This window comes from Diuraphis noxia, unplaced genomic scaffold, assembly GCF_037042655.1.
Source record: "Diuraphis noxia isolate RWA-SAM2 unplaced genomic scaffold, SU_Dnox_SAM2 contig0001, whole genome shotgun sequence".
Classification (NCBI taxonomy): domain Eukaryota; kingdom Metazoa; phylum Arthropoda; class Insecta; order Hemiptera; family Aphididae; genus Diuraphis; species Diuraphis noxia.
Window position 1 is genome coordinate 95354541 of NW_028301711.1, and position 19741 is coordinate 95374281.

At 28.7% G+C, this 19741-nt stretch overlaps 1 protein-coding gene and 1 pseudogene across 1 annotated transcript; both read left to right on the top strand.

Moving 5' to 3' along the window:
* LOC149062534 (52 kDa repressor of the inhibitor of the protein kinase-like) overlaps window positions 1-19741 on the top strand; it is a 177648-nt pseudogene that overhangs the window by 124800 nt on the left and 33107 nt on the right.
* Window positions 15483-18802, top strand: LOC149062539 (uncharacterized). The gene is made up of 3 exons (XM_089217810.1): window positions 15483-15760; window positions 16192-16342; window positions 17893-18802. The coding sequence occupies exons 1-3, from the start codon at window positions 15604-15606 to the stop codon at window positions 18800-18802; spliced, it is 1218 nt and encodes a 405-aa protein (XP_089073936.1). The 5' UTR covers window positions 15483-15603.

Sequence of the window (19741 nt, forward strand, 5' to 3'; positions counted from 1 at the left end):
GAGGATAAATCGTTATCATTACGCGATTTAATAAAAATTTAAAACTCAAACGCTCAAAACATTTTTCCTATAATGACGCTTCAAATTTTCTCTATAGCTATTTGAAGCAAAAGTTGTGGAAAACTTGGTGTTAAATTTTATAACCTTAGATATAAATACAAACAATATTATGAATTTTGAACTACAAAATAATTTGCAAATATTCATGGTTTTAACGAAATTTTGTCAATATTTGAAATTCAAATTCTAATAAAAATTTAATTTGAAATTCCGGTGGACATTTTTTTTGTGATAAATATTGAAAAACTTGTAAGGAGCATTATATTAAATTTTCAAATCTTAGGTATAAAAGGAAAATTTTATATGAATTTCTAGAATAAAATAATTTACGAATTTTCGTGATTTTTACGTACCTATGTTGTCAAAATTAAAATTTGAATACATGTAAAAAAAAATTGTGGCTATACATTTATTTTATTTTTCAACTGCTATTGTAAAAATATATTATGAGCCTTGTATTAAATTCTCAAATCTTAGAATTAAAAAGAAAAACTTTTATGAATTTCGATCTAAGATAATTTGAAAACTGCCGTAATTTTTACGTATTAAGTCAATATTTTAACTTAAAATACTAATAAAAAAAAATGTGCCTGTGTATTCTTATAATTTTTTAATCACTATAATAATAACTTATAAGAAACTTTGTATTAAATTTTCAAGTATTTTGATAGGGCCAAAAAAGTTTTATCGACACTTCAAAAAAAAATTTTCAGACAAATTGAAAATTTCAGTCGTCTATAAATATCTCAAAAAAAGTCAAAATATTTTGAAAATTAAATCATGTAAAGAAAATGCCAATCTAAATAACTGATAAAATTTTCAAGTATCTAGGACTTATACTTTTTGAATAATAACAAATATTTAAAATCGTTTCAGGATAAATCGTTATCGGTACGCTATTTCGTAAAAATTTAAAATTCAAACGCACTTAAAATTTTTCCTATAATGATGCTTCGAGTTTTCTCTATAGCTACTTAAAGGAAAACTTATAGAAAACTTAGTGTTGTATTTTTAATCCTTAGTTATAAACGCAAAAAATTTTATGATTTTTCAACTTCAAACTTACTTGCAAATTTTCGCGTTTTCGACAGATTTCGTAAAATTTTGAACTATAAACGCTTATTAAAAATTATTAAGCTACAATAAGAACAACTCATAAGGAACCTTGTATTAAATTTTCAAGTTTTTTTTTGGTCGTCCAACATTTTTTTACCGACATGTCGCGACACTTCAAAAAAAAATTCTCAAAAAAGTCGAAAATTTCAATGGTCTATAAATAACTCAAAAAAAGTCAAAAATTTTTGAAAATTAAACTGTATATAGATAGCACTACCATAAACATTTGGTGAACATTTCAAGTATTTACAGTGATTAGTTTTTATAGCTAAAAAAAATTAAAAATCGTATTTTTAGGTCACAATTTTTTTTTAATAAGCGTTTATAGTTCAAAATTTTACGAAATCTGTCGAAAACGCGAAAATTTGCAAGTAAGTTTGAAGTTGAAAAATCATAAAATTGTTTGCGTTTATAACTAAGGATTAAAAATACAACACTAAGTTTTCCATAAGTTTTCCTTCAAGTAGCTATAGAGAAAACTCGAAGCATCATTATAGGAAAAATTTTAAGTGTGTTTGAATTTTAAATTTTTACGAAATAGCGTAACGATAACGATTTATCCTGAAACGATTTTAAACATTTGTTATTATTCAAAAAGTATAAGTCGTAGATACATGAAAATTTTATCAGTTATTTAGATTGGCATGTTCTTTACATGACTAAATACATAAAAATTACGGCAATGTTCAAATTATCTTAGATAGAAATTCATAAAAGTTTTTCTTTTTAAATCTAAGATTTGAAAACTTTATACAAGGCTCTTATCATATTTTTACAATAGCAGTTGAGAAATTAAAGAAATGTATAGTCACGTTTTTTTTTTACAAGCATTCAAAGTTCAAATTATCTTAGATAGAAATTCATAAAAGTTTTTCTTTTTAATTCTAAGATTTGAAAATTTAATACAAGATTCCTTACAAGTTTTTCAATCTTTATCACAAATAAATGTCCATCGGAAATTCAAATTAAATTTCTATGAACATTTGAAATTTAAATTTTTACAACATTGGATTTTCACATTTAGCAATTTCTTTATTTTGGTGTAACTCTAAAACAATTGACCGCAGGTGCTTGAAATTTTCACTGAATGTTTATATAGGCATTTTCTGTACTTGAAAATATTTTCAAAATATTAAGATTTGTTTTGAGCTGTTTACTGACATTTTAATTTTTCAACTTTTTTAGTTTTTTTTTTTTTCTATAAATATCTATAAAAATTTATTTGTTCGGTAGAAAAGATTGAAAATTTAATACAAGACTTCTAACTCATTGTAACAATAGCAGTTGCAAAATAAAAGAAATACATAGTCACAATTTTTTTTTAAGCATTCAAAGTTTGAATTTTGACAACATACGTAAAAATCACGAAAATTCGGAAATTATTTTAAGCAAGAAACTCATAAAAAATTTTCTTTTTAAATCTAAGATTTGAAAATTTTTAATAATCTATAATATACCCTAGACAGATAAACCATCTCCGTTCAAAATCGTTTTTCGTATACAATGATACCTATCATTGCATTCAAATTTAACCTACCCTAGTCAGAAGTCCACCCCACCCCCTAATGTACAGCAGAGCGATACCCACTTACCCGCTTTTTTTTTTATTAATATTTACAGTTTGTATTTAATGTATAAATTAGGTAATATTGTGGTTAGATTACAAGGCTAAACGGCTTGATTGAAGGGAATATCCAAGCGGCGAATCGCGGAACAAAAGCTCAAGGAAAAAAGCCCACGGAAAAAAGACAAGAAAAAAACCTAACGGAAAAAAATAAACATACCAAGGAAAAAAGTGTAACAAAATTTATAGGCAATTTTATATACGGATTACCGATACTCAAATACAAAAATAGTAGGTAGGTATATAATATATTCATATAATAATGATAATAATCACAGCAGGTCAGTTGACTGTAAAAATATAACTATAATAAATTATAGTATAAATATTTTGTTGGGTATAGTGTAATATGATATTAAATATATAATGAAATTAAAACTCTACGTTGTCATTAAAAAAAGTAAAAAACTTAAAAAATTATAAGGATAAAATAGTTTATATTTATATTTTTGGCTTTTTTCTGTACCTAAGCTTTTTTTCCTTGGTGTGTTTATTTTTTTGGGCTTTTTTTTCCATGGGCTTTTTTCCGTCTATCCCAAGCGGCACTATTTCACGACCTAGGTACTTATAATATTGTCTAATAACATGAAAACTCTGTGTACAAGTCTGGTCCATACAGGAGGTGCTGATGCCATATTTATTACCAATTGAAAATAAATTATTGTAAAATTATTAACAATGAGGTTTAAGGTCTGAAAGAATCACGAAGAATACCTACATTTTAAAATATTTAAATAATAATAGTGGAATCCTGAAGTGCTGTTAAGTGCTCAATTATCTACAGAGCACTAACACATATAATCCATTAGGCAGGTACAACATAAATAGTAAATACTTCCCTACCTCATATATTTGTCCATTAATCCGGAATGTTTTCATTTTTATATCCTTGTTGTTGTGTAATCTACATATTATATCTACATTATACAGGTAGATACTACTCTCTTCTGTCTGGATGAATTATCATTCAATTGTAATGCATTATTCGGTAAGAAGGTCAACCGGTTCAATAGAGTGACGTAATTTACAGAATGCAAGGCCGCAACGGTACGCCTGAGCGATTTGAAAAATAAAATATAAGAGATTCCTAATGCTGTACGTCTGATCAGATATGCTTTACATTTTACAATTGTATGCATAACTGATTATTATTCATTAAAACTGAAGACATTTTTTCTATTAAATAATAACATTTTGTATTTTGAGGGCTCTAGTTATTTTCAATGATACGATCATTAATCATGTTTTAAATTTGTTTCTTACAATTTTTAATTCAACTGAAATTGTAAAACACATTAATCTTTTTGAAGTATATAATACAGAAGATACAACCGTATTGATCATAGGTTTGTTGATAGGTTATATTTATATTTAATATTTATATTTATATTATTATTTACTTGATAGGTACAGCCAGGGCCGGATCTAGGGGGGAAGTCGCGGATTTATCCCCAGCGTATAATTTTCGTGGGCGTTTGGGCGTATTTTAAAGGTTATAAATTTAAAAAATTTAATTTTTAAAATGCACTTTAAAACAAAAGTCATAACCACAAAATAATATTTTAATAGAAATGTATAATAATAGATATGTGAATAAAATAATATTATTTTAATTTTTAATTTTAACAAGTACCTAATAACAATATTATTTTTAAATGGACAAATAGGTACGTATTGCAGTGGAAATACCCGTCCGCGACTGTCTGCGGGATTGACTGTCGCTGCAGATCTAAAATAAAATATGAATTGTTCAAATAAGTGGGAAATTAAAATATTGTTGAATTTGATTTCATTATCATTGTATTGAGATTCATCGATTCGTGTGTCCGTGTTAATGTGTTATTAATAATAATATAGCCTGTATTATTAGTTTATAAAATCAGTTTATTTTATACATTTTTGCTGAATTCCATTTTAATTTGGAAACCGCAACAGTTAAAAAACGTCAGTGCTCAGGTTAGTACAACCAAAATTAACAATATTACTAGTTTTAGTAATCTGTATGTAGACATGTAGTCATTAGTTTTTTTGTTAAGAACATTTGTGAATATCTAATATTTGTTATGGAACTTTATTAAGTCGCAGACCGCAGGGCAACCTTTTTTTGGAATTTTTATTTTATTTTTCGATGTGTAGATTGCAATCAGTGATACTTATAATGAAGTATGGTAAATTACATTGTTTTCTTGCATATTAATATATATAATAAATACATATTAATAAATTATATAGGTATATCTTTTTTATGAATTATGTAAATAATTATTTAAAATTTAATATTAAAAATGGCTTCATTAATTGTAATTCATTGTTATGTAATTTTTAATTAACAGTTATTTATTTTTTAAGTAGAACATAAAATGTTACTTACTACTGATTTAATTGTTTTAGATTACTTATTAAATTAAATATTTGTAGGTTTAAAAAAGTCTTTATATTTAACAATGCCTTTTTAAAAACTGAACTTTTTTATAAATATTACTATAGCCACTAGATAAATGAAAAAGAACAAAATTAAGCATTCTTACAGATACTCCAAATACATTGTTATTTGCATTAACTATTTAAATACTATTTATTCTCTTGATAAACTTAAAAGTACCTACAAAAGTACAACATAATTAAAACAAAAATACTATCCTATCGATGTTAAGCTTAAGTCAGATCGGTTATTAATTATCATGTTTTACATATTAATCATATTATAATAAAATAATTTAAAAAGAAACTTAATTTATTTTATTTTTTATTTTTATTTATTCTTCAAGAAGATAAAGATGGGTCCCACTGAAACATCTTTGTTTATTTTGTTTCTTAAATTCTAAGACATCTGTTAAATGTTTAAATGTATACATTATTTTTCTTAATTTATTTGTTACAAATTTTATGCAGCCATTCCATTTATTATATACATAATACATTTTATGATACATTTCTATACTTAAATATTTACAGTTTAACTATTTTTATAAAGGTTTGGCATTTACATACATTTGGATTTAAACATACATTCTCATGTACCTATACATCGACTTGTTTTATTTGATTAATTCGAATTTATTGAGATATTTTTGATAGGTGTACTTTCTCCTCTGTTTTGTTTAAGTTTTTTTATGCAGTCTCATTTATTCTATTTTTGTAGTTTTTTTTATTAAACTCCTTTCTTAATCTTTTTATTTTTAAAGCTCAACATGTCAAAAAGACCACCGGGTTCCTATTTCCGAAACAAAAAGAAGCAGAAGCTAAAGAATTGAGCGCTTAAAAGAACATGAAGATTCTCAAGACCGCATAAAACATTTTTTAGAATGGAAAATGGTTGAAAATAAAGTAATGAAAGGAGGTGGTATTGACTCCTTACAGAAAGAAATAAAATCAGAACAAGAAAAATGGCGAAATGTTTTTAAAATTATATTAGATTTTATTGTGCAAATATTAATCTAGCCTTAAGAGGAAATTCTGAAGAAATAGATAATCCAGCAGCGGGACATTTTTTTAAATCTCATTAGCTTTATAAGTAAATCTGATGGAGTATTAAGGCAACATATTGAATCCCATAAGAAATGGCTCTGTATCTTATTTTTCTCATCACATTCAAGATGAATTTATTTCTTTATTATCTAAAAAGGTCAGAGAAAAAATAATAAATCGAATCAAGTCTGCAAAATATTTTACTATTATGTTTGATTGCACACTTGATGTTTCCAAAAGGGAACAAATGAGTCAAGTTATCCGATATGTACATATTTCTAATGGGAAAGTTTGTATAGAAGAAAGTTTTTTAGGATTTATTTTATCACATGAAATAACTGGAAAAGGCTTAGCAAGTGAAATATTAACTCGGTTATTTGATGATGATTTAAATATACAAAACTGTAGAGGCCAAGCTTACGATAATGGATCAAATATGGCAGGGAAATATAAAGGTGTGCAAGCAAAAAATTATGGAAAAAAATAGTTTGGCTACGTTAACCTGCTCATAGTTTAAATTTGGCTGGTGTCATCAATGCTGCATCATCAAATGTTCAAATGAAAAACTTTTTTGGCAAGATTTAACAACTATTCAATTTTTTTTCGGGTTCACCTTCTCGTTGGGAAGAATTAAAATTATTGGAACTCACACTTAAATTATTTTTTGATACAAGATGGTCTTCTAAATTTGTAGCTATAAAAGCGGTTTTTACACAACTACCCTTAGTAAAAAATGCCCTTAATAATATAATTGAAAATGGTAATACTGAATCAATATTTTTGGCTAAAAGTTTATTATTATTTATTGACGATGAATTTATTTGCTTGTTATCTATTTGGAATGTAATCCTTTCAAGCATTGATCGCGTTAATGTTTGTCTACAATCGAAATCATTAACAATAAATAGAGCTGCAAATCAAATTAAAGGATTAATTAATGAAATCGTCTATTTGCGAAATAATAGACTTGAAACATTATTTCAAAGTGCTGAAGAATCAACTAAAAAAATGGGTATTGCAACTGTTTTTCTTCAAAAAAGAATAAAACGAGTAAAACTATTGGATCTTGAAGAATCTGCAGACGACTGGAATACGACTTCAAAAAAAACTTGTATTATTAATTTAAAAAATGTTTGTGATGTATTAACTATGAATATGAACTGGAGATTTGAAAAGCTTAATCAAGTATCTTCTGACTTTGGATTTTTAAATGGAGCTGACCTCGTTGAAAAAAATTCAAATTATTTAATTAAAGCTGCTGCTGACCTAGCCATAAAATATGACAACGATTTAAAACCTTCAGACTTGATTTCGGAAATAATTAACTTTAAAAACCTTGCATAAGGTATGTTACCTGACCTTAAAAATCAAACTCCATTAAACATTCTGGAGTTAATACACGAGTATTCAATGACTGACATATTCCTTATTTCCTTAATATTTGTATAGCTATTCGTTTGTATCTAACATTGCCCTGTAGTACCGCACCGCGTGAACGAAGTTTTAGTAAACTCAAATTAATAAAAACGTATTTACGATCCACGATGAACCAAAACAGACTTACTAACTTGTCACTTCTGTCAATCGAAAAAGAAATCACAAAGACAGTTGATTTTGATTCAGTTATTGATAATTTTTCTGCAATCAAAGCCAGTAAAATAAAGTTTTAAATATTAAGTTAAACATTTTGTAAATTTGGAAAATGTAGAATAATATATTTTATTATATTATACATTAATTTATACATAAGTTATAGGCAATCATTACACTATTTCAATTTTAAGTACTTACCTAGTTATATTTTTCTTTTATTGTAATTTTTCTGTACCTAAGTAGATACATAATATGTAATAATTATGAAGTTTTGAGTGTAACAATATCAAAAATTGAAAATGTATAAATATTGTTTATTTATATAAAGCTTTTTTATGTTAAAACTTAAAAGTAAGCAATAAATAATTTAGATTTGATAATAAATAATTTATAAATGTTATTATTACCAATATTATTTTTTCTAAACCTGAAACTTAGAAATATTAACCATAGATTTTAGCTTTAAATACACCATTAAGAAGTTCATTTAAAAATATTACTTGATTATATAAAAATTAATTTTTTTTTGTTTTCAAGCTAAAATTGTTCAAATAATTTGTGATAAATAATTTATTGGTCCAGTATATTGCAAACGGCTTTTTTAAATGGTTGGTGTTCACACTACTATCTGAGACTGCTTGATTTTTCATAAAAAAAAATAATACTAATTCTGGTAATTTCCTGAAAGGGGCGTTTTTTTTTTATTTTCCTCGGGTGTTAAAAAGTTAAGATCCAGCCCTGGGTACAGCACTTATGATTTTAGGTAGGTATAGTTTTCATAAATCACCTGTATTCACAATAAAAAATAATAATTAAATTTTAAAATTTTAAAATGTCATCATTTTGTTTTAATAACAATAATTTTTATATTTTAAAGTATTCGGAGCTCTAATTAGTGATAGTGGTTGGCAAATCGAATAATATTTAAATAGACTTATTTAGTTGATTTTAATAATATAGTACAGAGAGTGCAGTACTTGTAAACTTGTGGCTAGTGGTCAGTGGTCACACTTGTCACTGTTTATAAAATGTTAGTATACAATTATTATTATACAAATTTAGTATAACACACACACACACACACACACACATATATATATATATATATATACATATATATATATATATATATACATAATATATATTTAATATAATATAGATAGGTATAGGTATCTAATATATTACAAATATGATACAGAACATCTGTGGGGATTAAATGTCTCAAAATACCTAAAATTTAAAACTTTTCTTAGCTCCCACAAACTTGTCCCACTACTGGACAAAACTATATTATATTAATTCAGTTTTCATTATTCTTCATTTAACAAAACAAAAAATAACGCGAGTTATATACCCTATATAGGCACACTGGTTTTTAATAAATTCTATAATTATTATGTTTTTGTACATCTTGGAATTAAGCCCTCTGTGGTTGTTACAATTTTATACTAAAATTATTATTACAGACTAATAAAAAAATATAACGTAATATGTGGTCCTTATACTATTTCATTTACATATTTTGTAATAAGTTAAAAGTTATAACCATAATCCTACTTATTTACTAAATCATTTTTAAAAATTTAATAATTCAATATTATGCGAGGTATATACGTCATACTACATACATCAAATTTACAGTTGAAATGTGAAATTGTTATTACTATGGGCACAATTTAAATAAAACAAATTAATGATGCTTAAACTATGAATATCCTCACTTAAGTTTTTTTTTTTTTTTTTGTAAGAAGAAGTTTATGATACATAAACACAAATCTTATTCGAAGGTGCTAAATTAGGAGTGCTAATACCCACTAATTGTGGCTATGGTTATTACTTATTACTGTTATCAGTGTAATTACCTATACGTTCTACCTTCATATTTATAATAATGCCTAGATGCTTTATCATATCGGATGTCAGTAGGTAATTCCTATATTTACCACATTATAGTTAAAAACATATTTTATGTTAGCAGTGGATGAAAATGAAATGTATCCATTAAACTATAGATTCCTTCAGAGTCATATATAATCTATTTATAGCTACTCATCAAATCGTTTCTATAGTTCTTGCCTACAATATTTAAATATTATATTATTATACATATTTTCAATATTAAATATTATTCACATAACGTGATAACGTGTTATGTACATATTTGCTCCATTTTCTAAATTAATTTTTCGATTAAATATTCTGTCTATTTAGTGACTTTTCGTCTAATTACTCCTCGTCGTTCGACTGCTACTCGGTGAGCATTTTTTTTTTATTATCAGATGCTTTTATCAGTTAACTCCAAAAACTGCTTTCTTAGATATCTGGGCGACAATCGTGGAGACTTAAACGACCGGTTAAGAAGTTTATCATTTTCTTTTTCTTGCTCTTTTGTCAACTACCTTGCTATATCATAAGTTGCGTTCATTTTATTTCAAGGGGCAACTTTTCTACTTGTATTATACTAATATTATAATCTTTTCACCACAATGAGTGCTGCTAATCAAAACAAAGGTGTGTTAAATAACTCCACAGTTACTCAACGCCCTAATACTAGAAGTAACACCAAGATAAATTCTCCTGGATTTAGTAGATTCTCAGTTGCAACACCGTCTAACAGCGATCTTATGGTGACCCTTAATAACTTTCGTGATGAATCCTTATCAACTACCAGTACGCTCTCGAATACCTTAACCTCTAAGCTTAATGATCTGAAAAGTGACTTCATAAAATTGTCAAAGGGTCGAGTCCTTAATTCTACGCTCAAAGCTGAAGAAATATCAGGTTTCTATAAAAACTGCCGTGGTTTTCGGACCAAATTTTTTAATTTTAGTTGAAATGTTGCTTGTGTAAACTATGTTTTATTGTATTAACAGAAACCTGGATAATTTATTTAATCTATGATTTGGAGCTGGGACTTCCTAATTATAATATTTATAGATGTGATAGGAATAACATTACTAGTAACTGTTTAAGAGATGGTGGTGTCCTCATATCTATTAGAAAAGATTTTTCATCAAAGTCAATAAGTGTACCTATTTCTAATGTCAAACATGTTGTTGTACAAGCTACTATTGGTTCTTTAAATATGTTAATTGGGGGTGCATACCTATATTCGTCCCTATTCTACTCTTCTAACTTATGAGCAGTATATGTCTGCAGTTGAGACCTTTATCCTCCAATTTCCTAACCACACTTATATTTTTCTTGGTGACTTTAATTTGCCTGATATTAACTGGGCTAATGATATGCACGGCCTAAATTATTCCTCACTTTCTCCTATCCGTGTCCCATGTGTTCCTGAAACTTTCGCATACCACGGATTTTACCAAAAAAACTTTATTTATAATAGGTTCGACTCACTGTTGGACCTTGTTTTCAGCAGCATTGATATACTTAACATTAGTTGTTCACCTGACCCATTTGTCACTCTAGATCCATATCATCTGCATTTATCTCTTAACAGTACTTCATGCCCAAATCAGTTTAATAGCAGCCATTCTTACCACAACTTCCACAAAGCTAACTACCCACGGATATCCTCCTTCCTCGCTTCCTTTGATTGGCAGGCAACCTTCACCGATGATGTTAATTCATCTGTTAACCTATTTATGGATGCCCTGCATACACCAATATTGAAATTTATCCCGAAAGCTAGCTACAGGAAATCTAATTTCCCTTCTTGGGTCACTAAAGAACTTATTAATTTAATTCGCCATAAGAATAAACTTCATGCCATATTTAAGTTTTCATTTGACCCTCTTGATTACAAAGCTTTCTCTCTAACTCGTGCTAAATCTAGACAATGTCATAGAGCTTTTGTAAAGCGAACAGAGAACTCTCTAATTAAGGATTCTAACAAATTCTGGGATTTTATTCGTAGAAGTCGCTCTGATAATACTGTCCCCAAATCTCTTTCCTTGAATGGTATGCTTAGTTCCTCAGAGCAAGAATCTGTCAACTTATTTCCTACCCATTGCAGTTCAGTATACACAAAATCCTCAATTCATGCTGACTCCTGTAATTTAGACGGTACCGGTATGTTATAAAACATGGCCATGATTTGATTTACCTCACAACTGTAGCTTTAGCCAAAGCGATGTGCTCCATAAACTAACTTCCCTTCGCAATGTCACGTTAATAGGCCCCGATGGTATATCAGGTGAATTTTTATACAACCTAAGACATGTTATTTATTTTCCACTTTGGGCTCTCTCCCTCCCATATCTTGACCAAGGAATTTTCCAGAGTTCTAAAAGATCAGCTTACTAATCCCTATTCCTAAATCTAATAACACTTCTGAGATTAAAAACTATAGGCCTATTGCTATACTTAGCCACATATCCAAAATATTTGAAGCCCTGGTTTTGAATGACATTCAACCGTCAGTAAACCGTTCAGTATTCGCTGATGGACAACCCGGCTTTCGCTATTGCGCTCTCGTCAGACCAATTCTTGAATATGGTTCAGTGGTTTGGTATCCGCATTGTACTGATCTTTGTCGTCAACTTGAAGGTGTCCAAAAGAAATTCCTCAATTATGCAAGTTACTCTTTGAAAATTCCTTGCCCTCCAGATGATTATTCCACTGTCCTATCTAAGCTCAACCTATCCACATTAGCTGACCGTCGATATTCTCAAAATATTTCCTTCCTCACTAAACTTATTTCTTCGGATATCGACGCTCCAACACTTCTCTCATTAATTAATTTTAGAGTGCCTACGCGTTTTACTCACAACTCAATTCCATTTCACGTCCCTCTCCGTTCAACTAATTACATGTATAATGAACCTATAAATCACATGATGAGAATAGTAAATGAGGATACCGACTTCATTATTATATAAATTAATTTAGTTTATAATTATTATTTAAAACTGTATCTAATAATTTGTCGTATTGAGAAATTGTTATATTATCATGTTATATGTACACTTTTTACTTGGACGCAAGCCCGTTTATATGTAAAATAAAAATAAAATATTCGAACAGTATAAATTAAGAAAATATATTGTATTGCGTATCGAAATGACTACCTACAATAATGAATAAACATAAACATAATATCCTAAAAATATCAAAAATCCATTAAAAAAAATATATTTATAAACTAAAAACTCTAAAAAAATGTACCATATAGCCTCCAAAATTGACCATGGATTTTTTAGAAATCAGGATAAATCTATGAATCGTTTCATTAAAGAACAGATTTCCTTGATTTTGTAGTACAATATTATGTGTATTTTTATATTATATATCTTTTCGTAATATTACAAGAAATCGGTTAAGAAAAAAGTCCAACAAATAAATAATACCCTAAAAACGTTTAAGCATACATTCAAACGTAAAAACTTCAGAAAATATAAAAAAAAATCCCATTCGTCATAAGCATACCGTGTATTTGAAACATATTTTTTATCTTTGAAAGCATTGTGTCAACTATGTATTCTAGAAAAAAAAAAATACAAATGCATAGAAATTCATTTATCACCTATATACCGTTATTATAATAAATAGGAGCTGTAACTGTTAATAGTGGAATAGGAATCCAACTATTTTTGTGGAAATATATTTTGTTTGTTTAATCCAAACACAGTTTCTCTTTAAAACTTGTTCCGAGATCAGACGATTAATGTTCGAGACCGACTAAGACAAATATGCGAACGTAAGTGATCTACACAATGGTAGATTTTTATTCAAATGCATTATTATAAATTCAGTCATAAATAATATCGAGAGTGTCAGCGCGTTGTACTACCTACTATTATACCAGAGGTCCCCAAACTGTGCGCCGCGGCACCCTGGTGCGCCGCGGTATGTTGTCAGGGGAGCCGCGGTTGTGCCTCGCTGACGACTATATTATCTGGTTTAAAAATAAACAACGATATTTTACGATAAAAAAAAGGTCGTACATTTTATTAAGGGTGCGATGAGAAAACTTCAGTTCTAAAAGGGCGCCACGAGTATGAAAAGTTTGGGAACCTCTGTATTATACTATAATATGATCGGAAAAACATCTATATGGTCATAATATTTAAGTATTATATAGATTACCTGTGTCGCGGTGTGTTTTTGGTGCCCCGTCACCATTGTGTCACAACATTGATTTGCCTTAAGAGGAATTAATTATATTTAACTAACATTTATTTTTGATTGTATAATATGTATTAAATTGAAATTTTGTAAATTAAAAAAAAATTTATTTATTTACCTACAAACTATTAAATTAGTTCAGACCTAACATATCTATTATAATGTTAAATCAACCTGTTAATAATAGTATGTAAAATATTTGTAATATGTTGGTTTATCTAGTATCCATATCCAGACATTGTTACATGGAGTGATATGTCAACTATAACTTGTAAATATGATGATTAGTATGGAGTATAGACACTATAAACATTATAAAACACTATGGTAGTATAGTTTATGAAGTACAAATTATCAACTGCAGAGTATCAAATGCGATTCAGCGTAGCAGACTAACAGTTACTGTTCAATCCGGACCGAGTGTATGCGTTATCGGCCACACTCCAACAATAGTCTCGTGCCCTTTTGCCCCGACGCCGTGATACGACTTTATCGCGTGGGCTATCGTCGCCGCCGTCGCGTATCGACAATTGACCATTGTCCGCGGCAACGACACTTTTTCGCCGACTTTTCCCGTGTGAAGGCGGCTCTGTGTGACGTGATCGTCGTGTCGCCATTTTTGGCCCGAGTTGCACGTCGCAGTTTGTGATCGTGGCAGTTCTGCCTTTAGTACACGATATTTCATTGTGTTGAGACGCATTATTGTACTTACGTGTGTATATCGAACGCGTCGTGTCCTTTTTGCGCTATTACATAGTTCATCGTTGAACTTAGTGCTGGACTATACGCGCATGTCCAAGTAGCTGTGGCACCCACGTGGTTGCGTATGTCAATTTTGACTTGTCGGCTGTTGCAAACAATTTTGTACACTTCGTGTGTTGTGTGCGAGGTCGAGACCTGATTGCATATTTGTCCAAAGCACTTGCGAAGCTAAGAAGGCGTTCTCCCCGTTCCGGATCGCCGTCAATCATCATCGGCAGTCAGCTCTTCCAGTAGCATTCAGAAGCCGGGCTGTTGAGGTCGACCACGTGTAAGCGACACGCTCACCGAAATCAGGTGATATCATTATAAACTGTATTTCATTGTTATCATTTATTCATATTATTTATTTTATTACTGTTGTCATTTTGTATTATTATTATTTACAGTATAGAATTATTGTTCGGTTTGTTAGCCGACATAGTTATTTAGTTGTGCTACCTACCGTTTTATATACTTTTGGGGCGCCCTTTATTATTCATATTATTATTGATGAGTTTTATATTGTAATATTATCAACTGTAATTATTATATTGTCATTAAGGGAATCTGTTCCCGACATAAGCAGCTGTTATTTTTATTGTTCACGTAATAAGTTGGTCACCCTATCTCTGTCTAAAGGTACGGTTTCCAAGCTGCGACTGGTCGTTGCGACTGGCCGCAACGACTCACGCAGTCCGACTGGTGCTATTTATAATTGCGAGCGTGGTTTCCAACACGCGATCGACGTATGCGTTTCAGAAATAGTCGTTGCGGCCGACAATTGAACTGGTCGGTGAAGCAGTATCAGCGTGAGTCGCACTGCGTGTCAGTGTTTTTTCCCGCGTGTTTAAATAATTAAATTATGTTTGTTTATTGTACTGTGCTTAAATTTTAAAACCGTAAGCTTTATTATGTCGAAAACAGTATTTACAGCCACAGAAGATGAGAAATTAATTGAAGAAGTAGGAAAAAATCGTGTTCTGTATGATAGCTCTCTCGAAAAACACAGAGATGTTAATTTCAAAGATGCTATTTGGAACAGCATCTCTAGTATTGTTGGAAGAACAAGTATGTTATTCAATTATCTACTTAAGATTTTTTTTAAGTATTTATTTTGTTATATTTTGAAAACATTAAACAATATTTAGAGCTAAACACGTTTTTTGGGCTTTGTGCAAATTAAAATACAATATTTTTACTGTTGAATCAATGTACGATTCATTATAATAGGTAATTAAACATATATGTACAGTATACACATACAATTTTATTTTATTTGTATATTACAAAATTTTATATAGTTCAATAATTTAGAAAGGAAATGAAAAATAATATGCATGTTTTATAATTAATATATATATATAATATATATCAAATAATATACCTACCTAAATTATAAGAATAAAATATGAATTAAAATTTTTAATTCCTGTTGCTTTATCTAAAGACACTATTGAGTATTTTGCTAGTATTTCTAAAACTTTTTTTGTCTATTTTAGCTGATGATTGTAAAAAACGATGGCGAAACATTCGTGACACATATATGAGAAATAAAAAAAAACTGGGAACAGGATCACCATTTACATCAAAAAAAAAATGGGTATTGGCTGACAGTTTGGTATTTTTGAATAGTGTTGAATATGAAAGAAAGTAAGCAAACCAATTAACTATGTAAAATTATTAACCTTTTTTCTAGTGCTTTTTTAGTTTTGTTAAAAAATATTAAAAATACATACACACAATTTTTTTAAATTATATTGAAGTTAAAAATTTATAAAATCTCTTCAACTTTCATAGCTTAGGATTTAAAATTATATTATATCATTGAATTTAAATTTAACACAATCCATTACAGCTACTCCCTTGAAACCTATTATACATTTAAACAGCAGTGTGACACCCACTAACCACTTGCCCACCTTTTTTATATCTGTATTTATAAAATAACATCATACCTACATAATAATATTAGTAATACAATTTTGAAGTTTTAAAGCATGTAAGTATATATGTGTGTCAACCTTATATGGGCCCTGGGGCCTCCACAATCCTAAATTTGGCCCTGAATATGATCGATCATAAAATTGTGGTAGCATATTGATAGCTCGGTGCACACTTGTTGTAAGTCACAAAATTTAAATTGTGCAGGAGAGCTATTTTAAATTTAACATAAGTAATATTTACACAATTAGTTTTTCAAACTGAAATTAACTTAAAAATACATTTAGTTTCCATTTGATATATTACTTTAATTTATATAACATTTATTAATTTATTTTAGTGACATTTTTAAAAACTTATATGGACTTATAATTTTGTGACAAAATAAATTTGGATATATATGGACTTAAAACAATTATTTTTGTAAACAAATTATAATAATATTTTCTTTTCACAAAACCTTAAAAGGCATAAACAAGGTAACAATTGTTTGACAAAAGCTATTCAATGTAGGTACCTATTAAAATTAAACAAAAAAAAAACAAATTTTTGTATACTTGACACATTTTACTCGTATTATAATTTTATATAGGTAATTTATTCATTGAAAATAATTGAATGGAATTTATTCCAAACCTTGAATATAAAAATGAGTTTCTTGAATTCTTGACCATAGCTAAAACTTATTGCTCCTAAATTTTTAATAATGGGTACTTGAAATAGTGTACTATTTTAGTATTTTAATTAAAAAGAAAATAGAATTTTCAATTTATTTTTGTTTGTTATACACTTATACAACACCCCTAGGTACCAAGTAAATTATTTGTTTTAATTATTCTATTAGATATTACTTAATTTCTTATGATAAAACCATATTAAAAAATAAATTTTATTATTTTATTAATTTAAAATCATAAAAACATCAAGAACTTATTTTTATGGAATGACCAATCAATAAACTCAGCTGATTAGTACAATAACATTTCTTGATGCTATAATTTTTTATGTCACAATATTATATTAATATATTACAAGCTAAGACGTCTTAAGAGTAATATTACTCTTTATTTTATCATCACGTAAGGATAATTAAAAACAAAATCATATCACTGAACTTATTTGTAATCAAACACAAATCATTATAAGTGCACTTCTTTATAGAAAGTTAATGGTCAAATAAAATAAGTCTTACAACTCAAATATGATAACTGCACTCATATAGTAATACTGGACTTAATGTTTTTTTAATTTTTTTTTAGTACTGTGACAAACGTTTGTAATGACAATGTTACCTATTCGGCTGATGACAATAGTATTGATGATACAGTTGAAGAATTTCAAGAACAACAAGACACTACACTACCACAAACTACTAAACGCATAAAATCAAAGCATGATAAATTAAATTTCATTAAAAGATCAAATGACCGAACAGCTATTATCAATAGTATTCAATCTCAAAATGAGTATCTTTTGGCCAGAGAAAATTCTGTTGATGATGTGGATATATTTTTTAAAAGTATAGCAATGACTGTAAAAAATCTTCCTCCCAAAGGTGTTATTGAAGCAAAAATTGCAGCTTTAACTTTAGTGTCAAATCTCCAAGAAAAATATTCGGTAGGAGAACCTACAACATCAAGCTCGATAAAAATTTCAAAACCTACTCAGCCTCACTCTGTTTGTAGTAATAACTCGTCTCTATCAAATTCACCAATACCATATTTTAGCTCATCATCAAATTCTTCAGTTATACAAATTGAGGAAAAACAATTTGCTCAACATACTCAATCTACTCCTATTCTCAAACATTTTCAATCACAGCCTGATTATTATGATGATACTTCCCATTCAAATTCTCCATCGTCCAATTTTTCAATGTCTCAACTTTTAGAAAAAAATAACATCCAACAATCTGCTTCCTCTTCTGGAGATTTTCTATCACCCAAACAGCCAAGTCCTGATTTTATGTATAACAGATCTCAATCAAGCTTTCCGTCTAACTCTCCTATACCACAGATTGAAAAAAAGCATTTGAATCAAAACCCTATTCATGGTTCTACGATGGAATATCAAATACCTTTTCAGTCACAACATTCAGTCCAAGATGATCCATCTCAATCAAGTTCAACAGGACGTTCACCAATAAACCAATATTATAATATACAATAAGGAATTCATTTTTATTAAGTGTTAATTGTTAAATTTGATAAAATAAATAATTATATCATGATAATACTGAAAAATAACACTACATAATTATATTTATAGGTAAGACATATTTAAATTTTGTACTGATTAGTTTTAATAATTATTTAATTTAATATACCTGCTAATACTGCTTCTATAAAATAAAATACATTTATACTATTAAATAAGTTCTTTATATGTATTTAAAAACTTTTATTTTAATATTCATCTATTTTCTTGCCACGACACTGCTCCTTCATTGTTGAAAAACTCCTTGAACTGATCCCTCACCATAAAGCCTTCTGAATTTGCATAACCACCTGCTCTGGCTATAGGAAATATGTTGTTGACTGGTGCCGGTTCTCTTGAATCATATTCCTGAAATACTCGTCCACTTTCTTCCATGAATGCATCTCTAAGCATATTATGCAAGCAGCAAATTACAACAATAAGGTCATCGCATGTTGAAGGCTCAATGTGTATAGGTTGATATAATACTCGGAAAACTTGGCTGAGTAATCCAAAGGCATTTTCTGTTACCCTCCTTGCCCGACTTAATCTGTAATTAAATACAGCTTTTGACTTGTCGGATCTTGCAGACTGTCGTGTGTACGGTTTCATTATGTTTGTATGAAGTCTGAAAGCTTCATCCCCAACAATAACATGGGGTAATATTTTGGCTGATCCAGGTAATTGTGTATCTTCTGGAAAACCAAACGTGCCATTTAGAATATTTTTACCAATTGTTGACTTCAAAAATATTCCGCTGTCACCCTCTCTCCCGAACGAACCGACGTCAATGGCAATGAACTTGTAGTTGGCGTCAACTAAAGCAAGAAGTACAATAGAAAAATACTCCTTATAATTATAAAATAGGGATCCTGTATTGTTAGGGCATTTTATTCTGACATGTTTTCCATC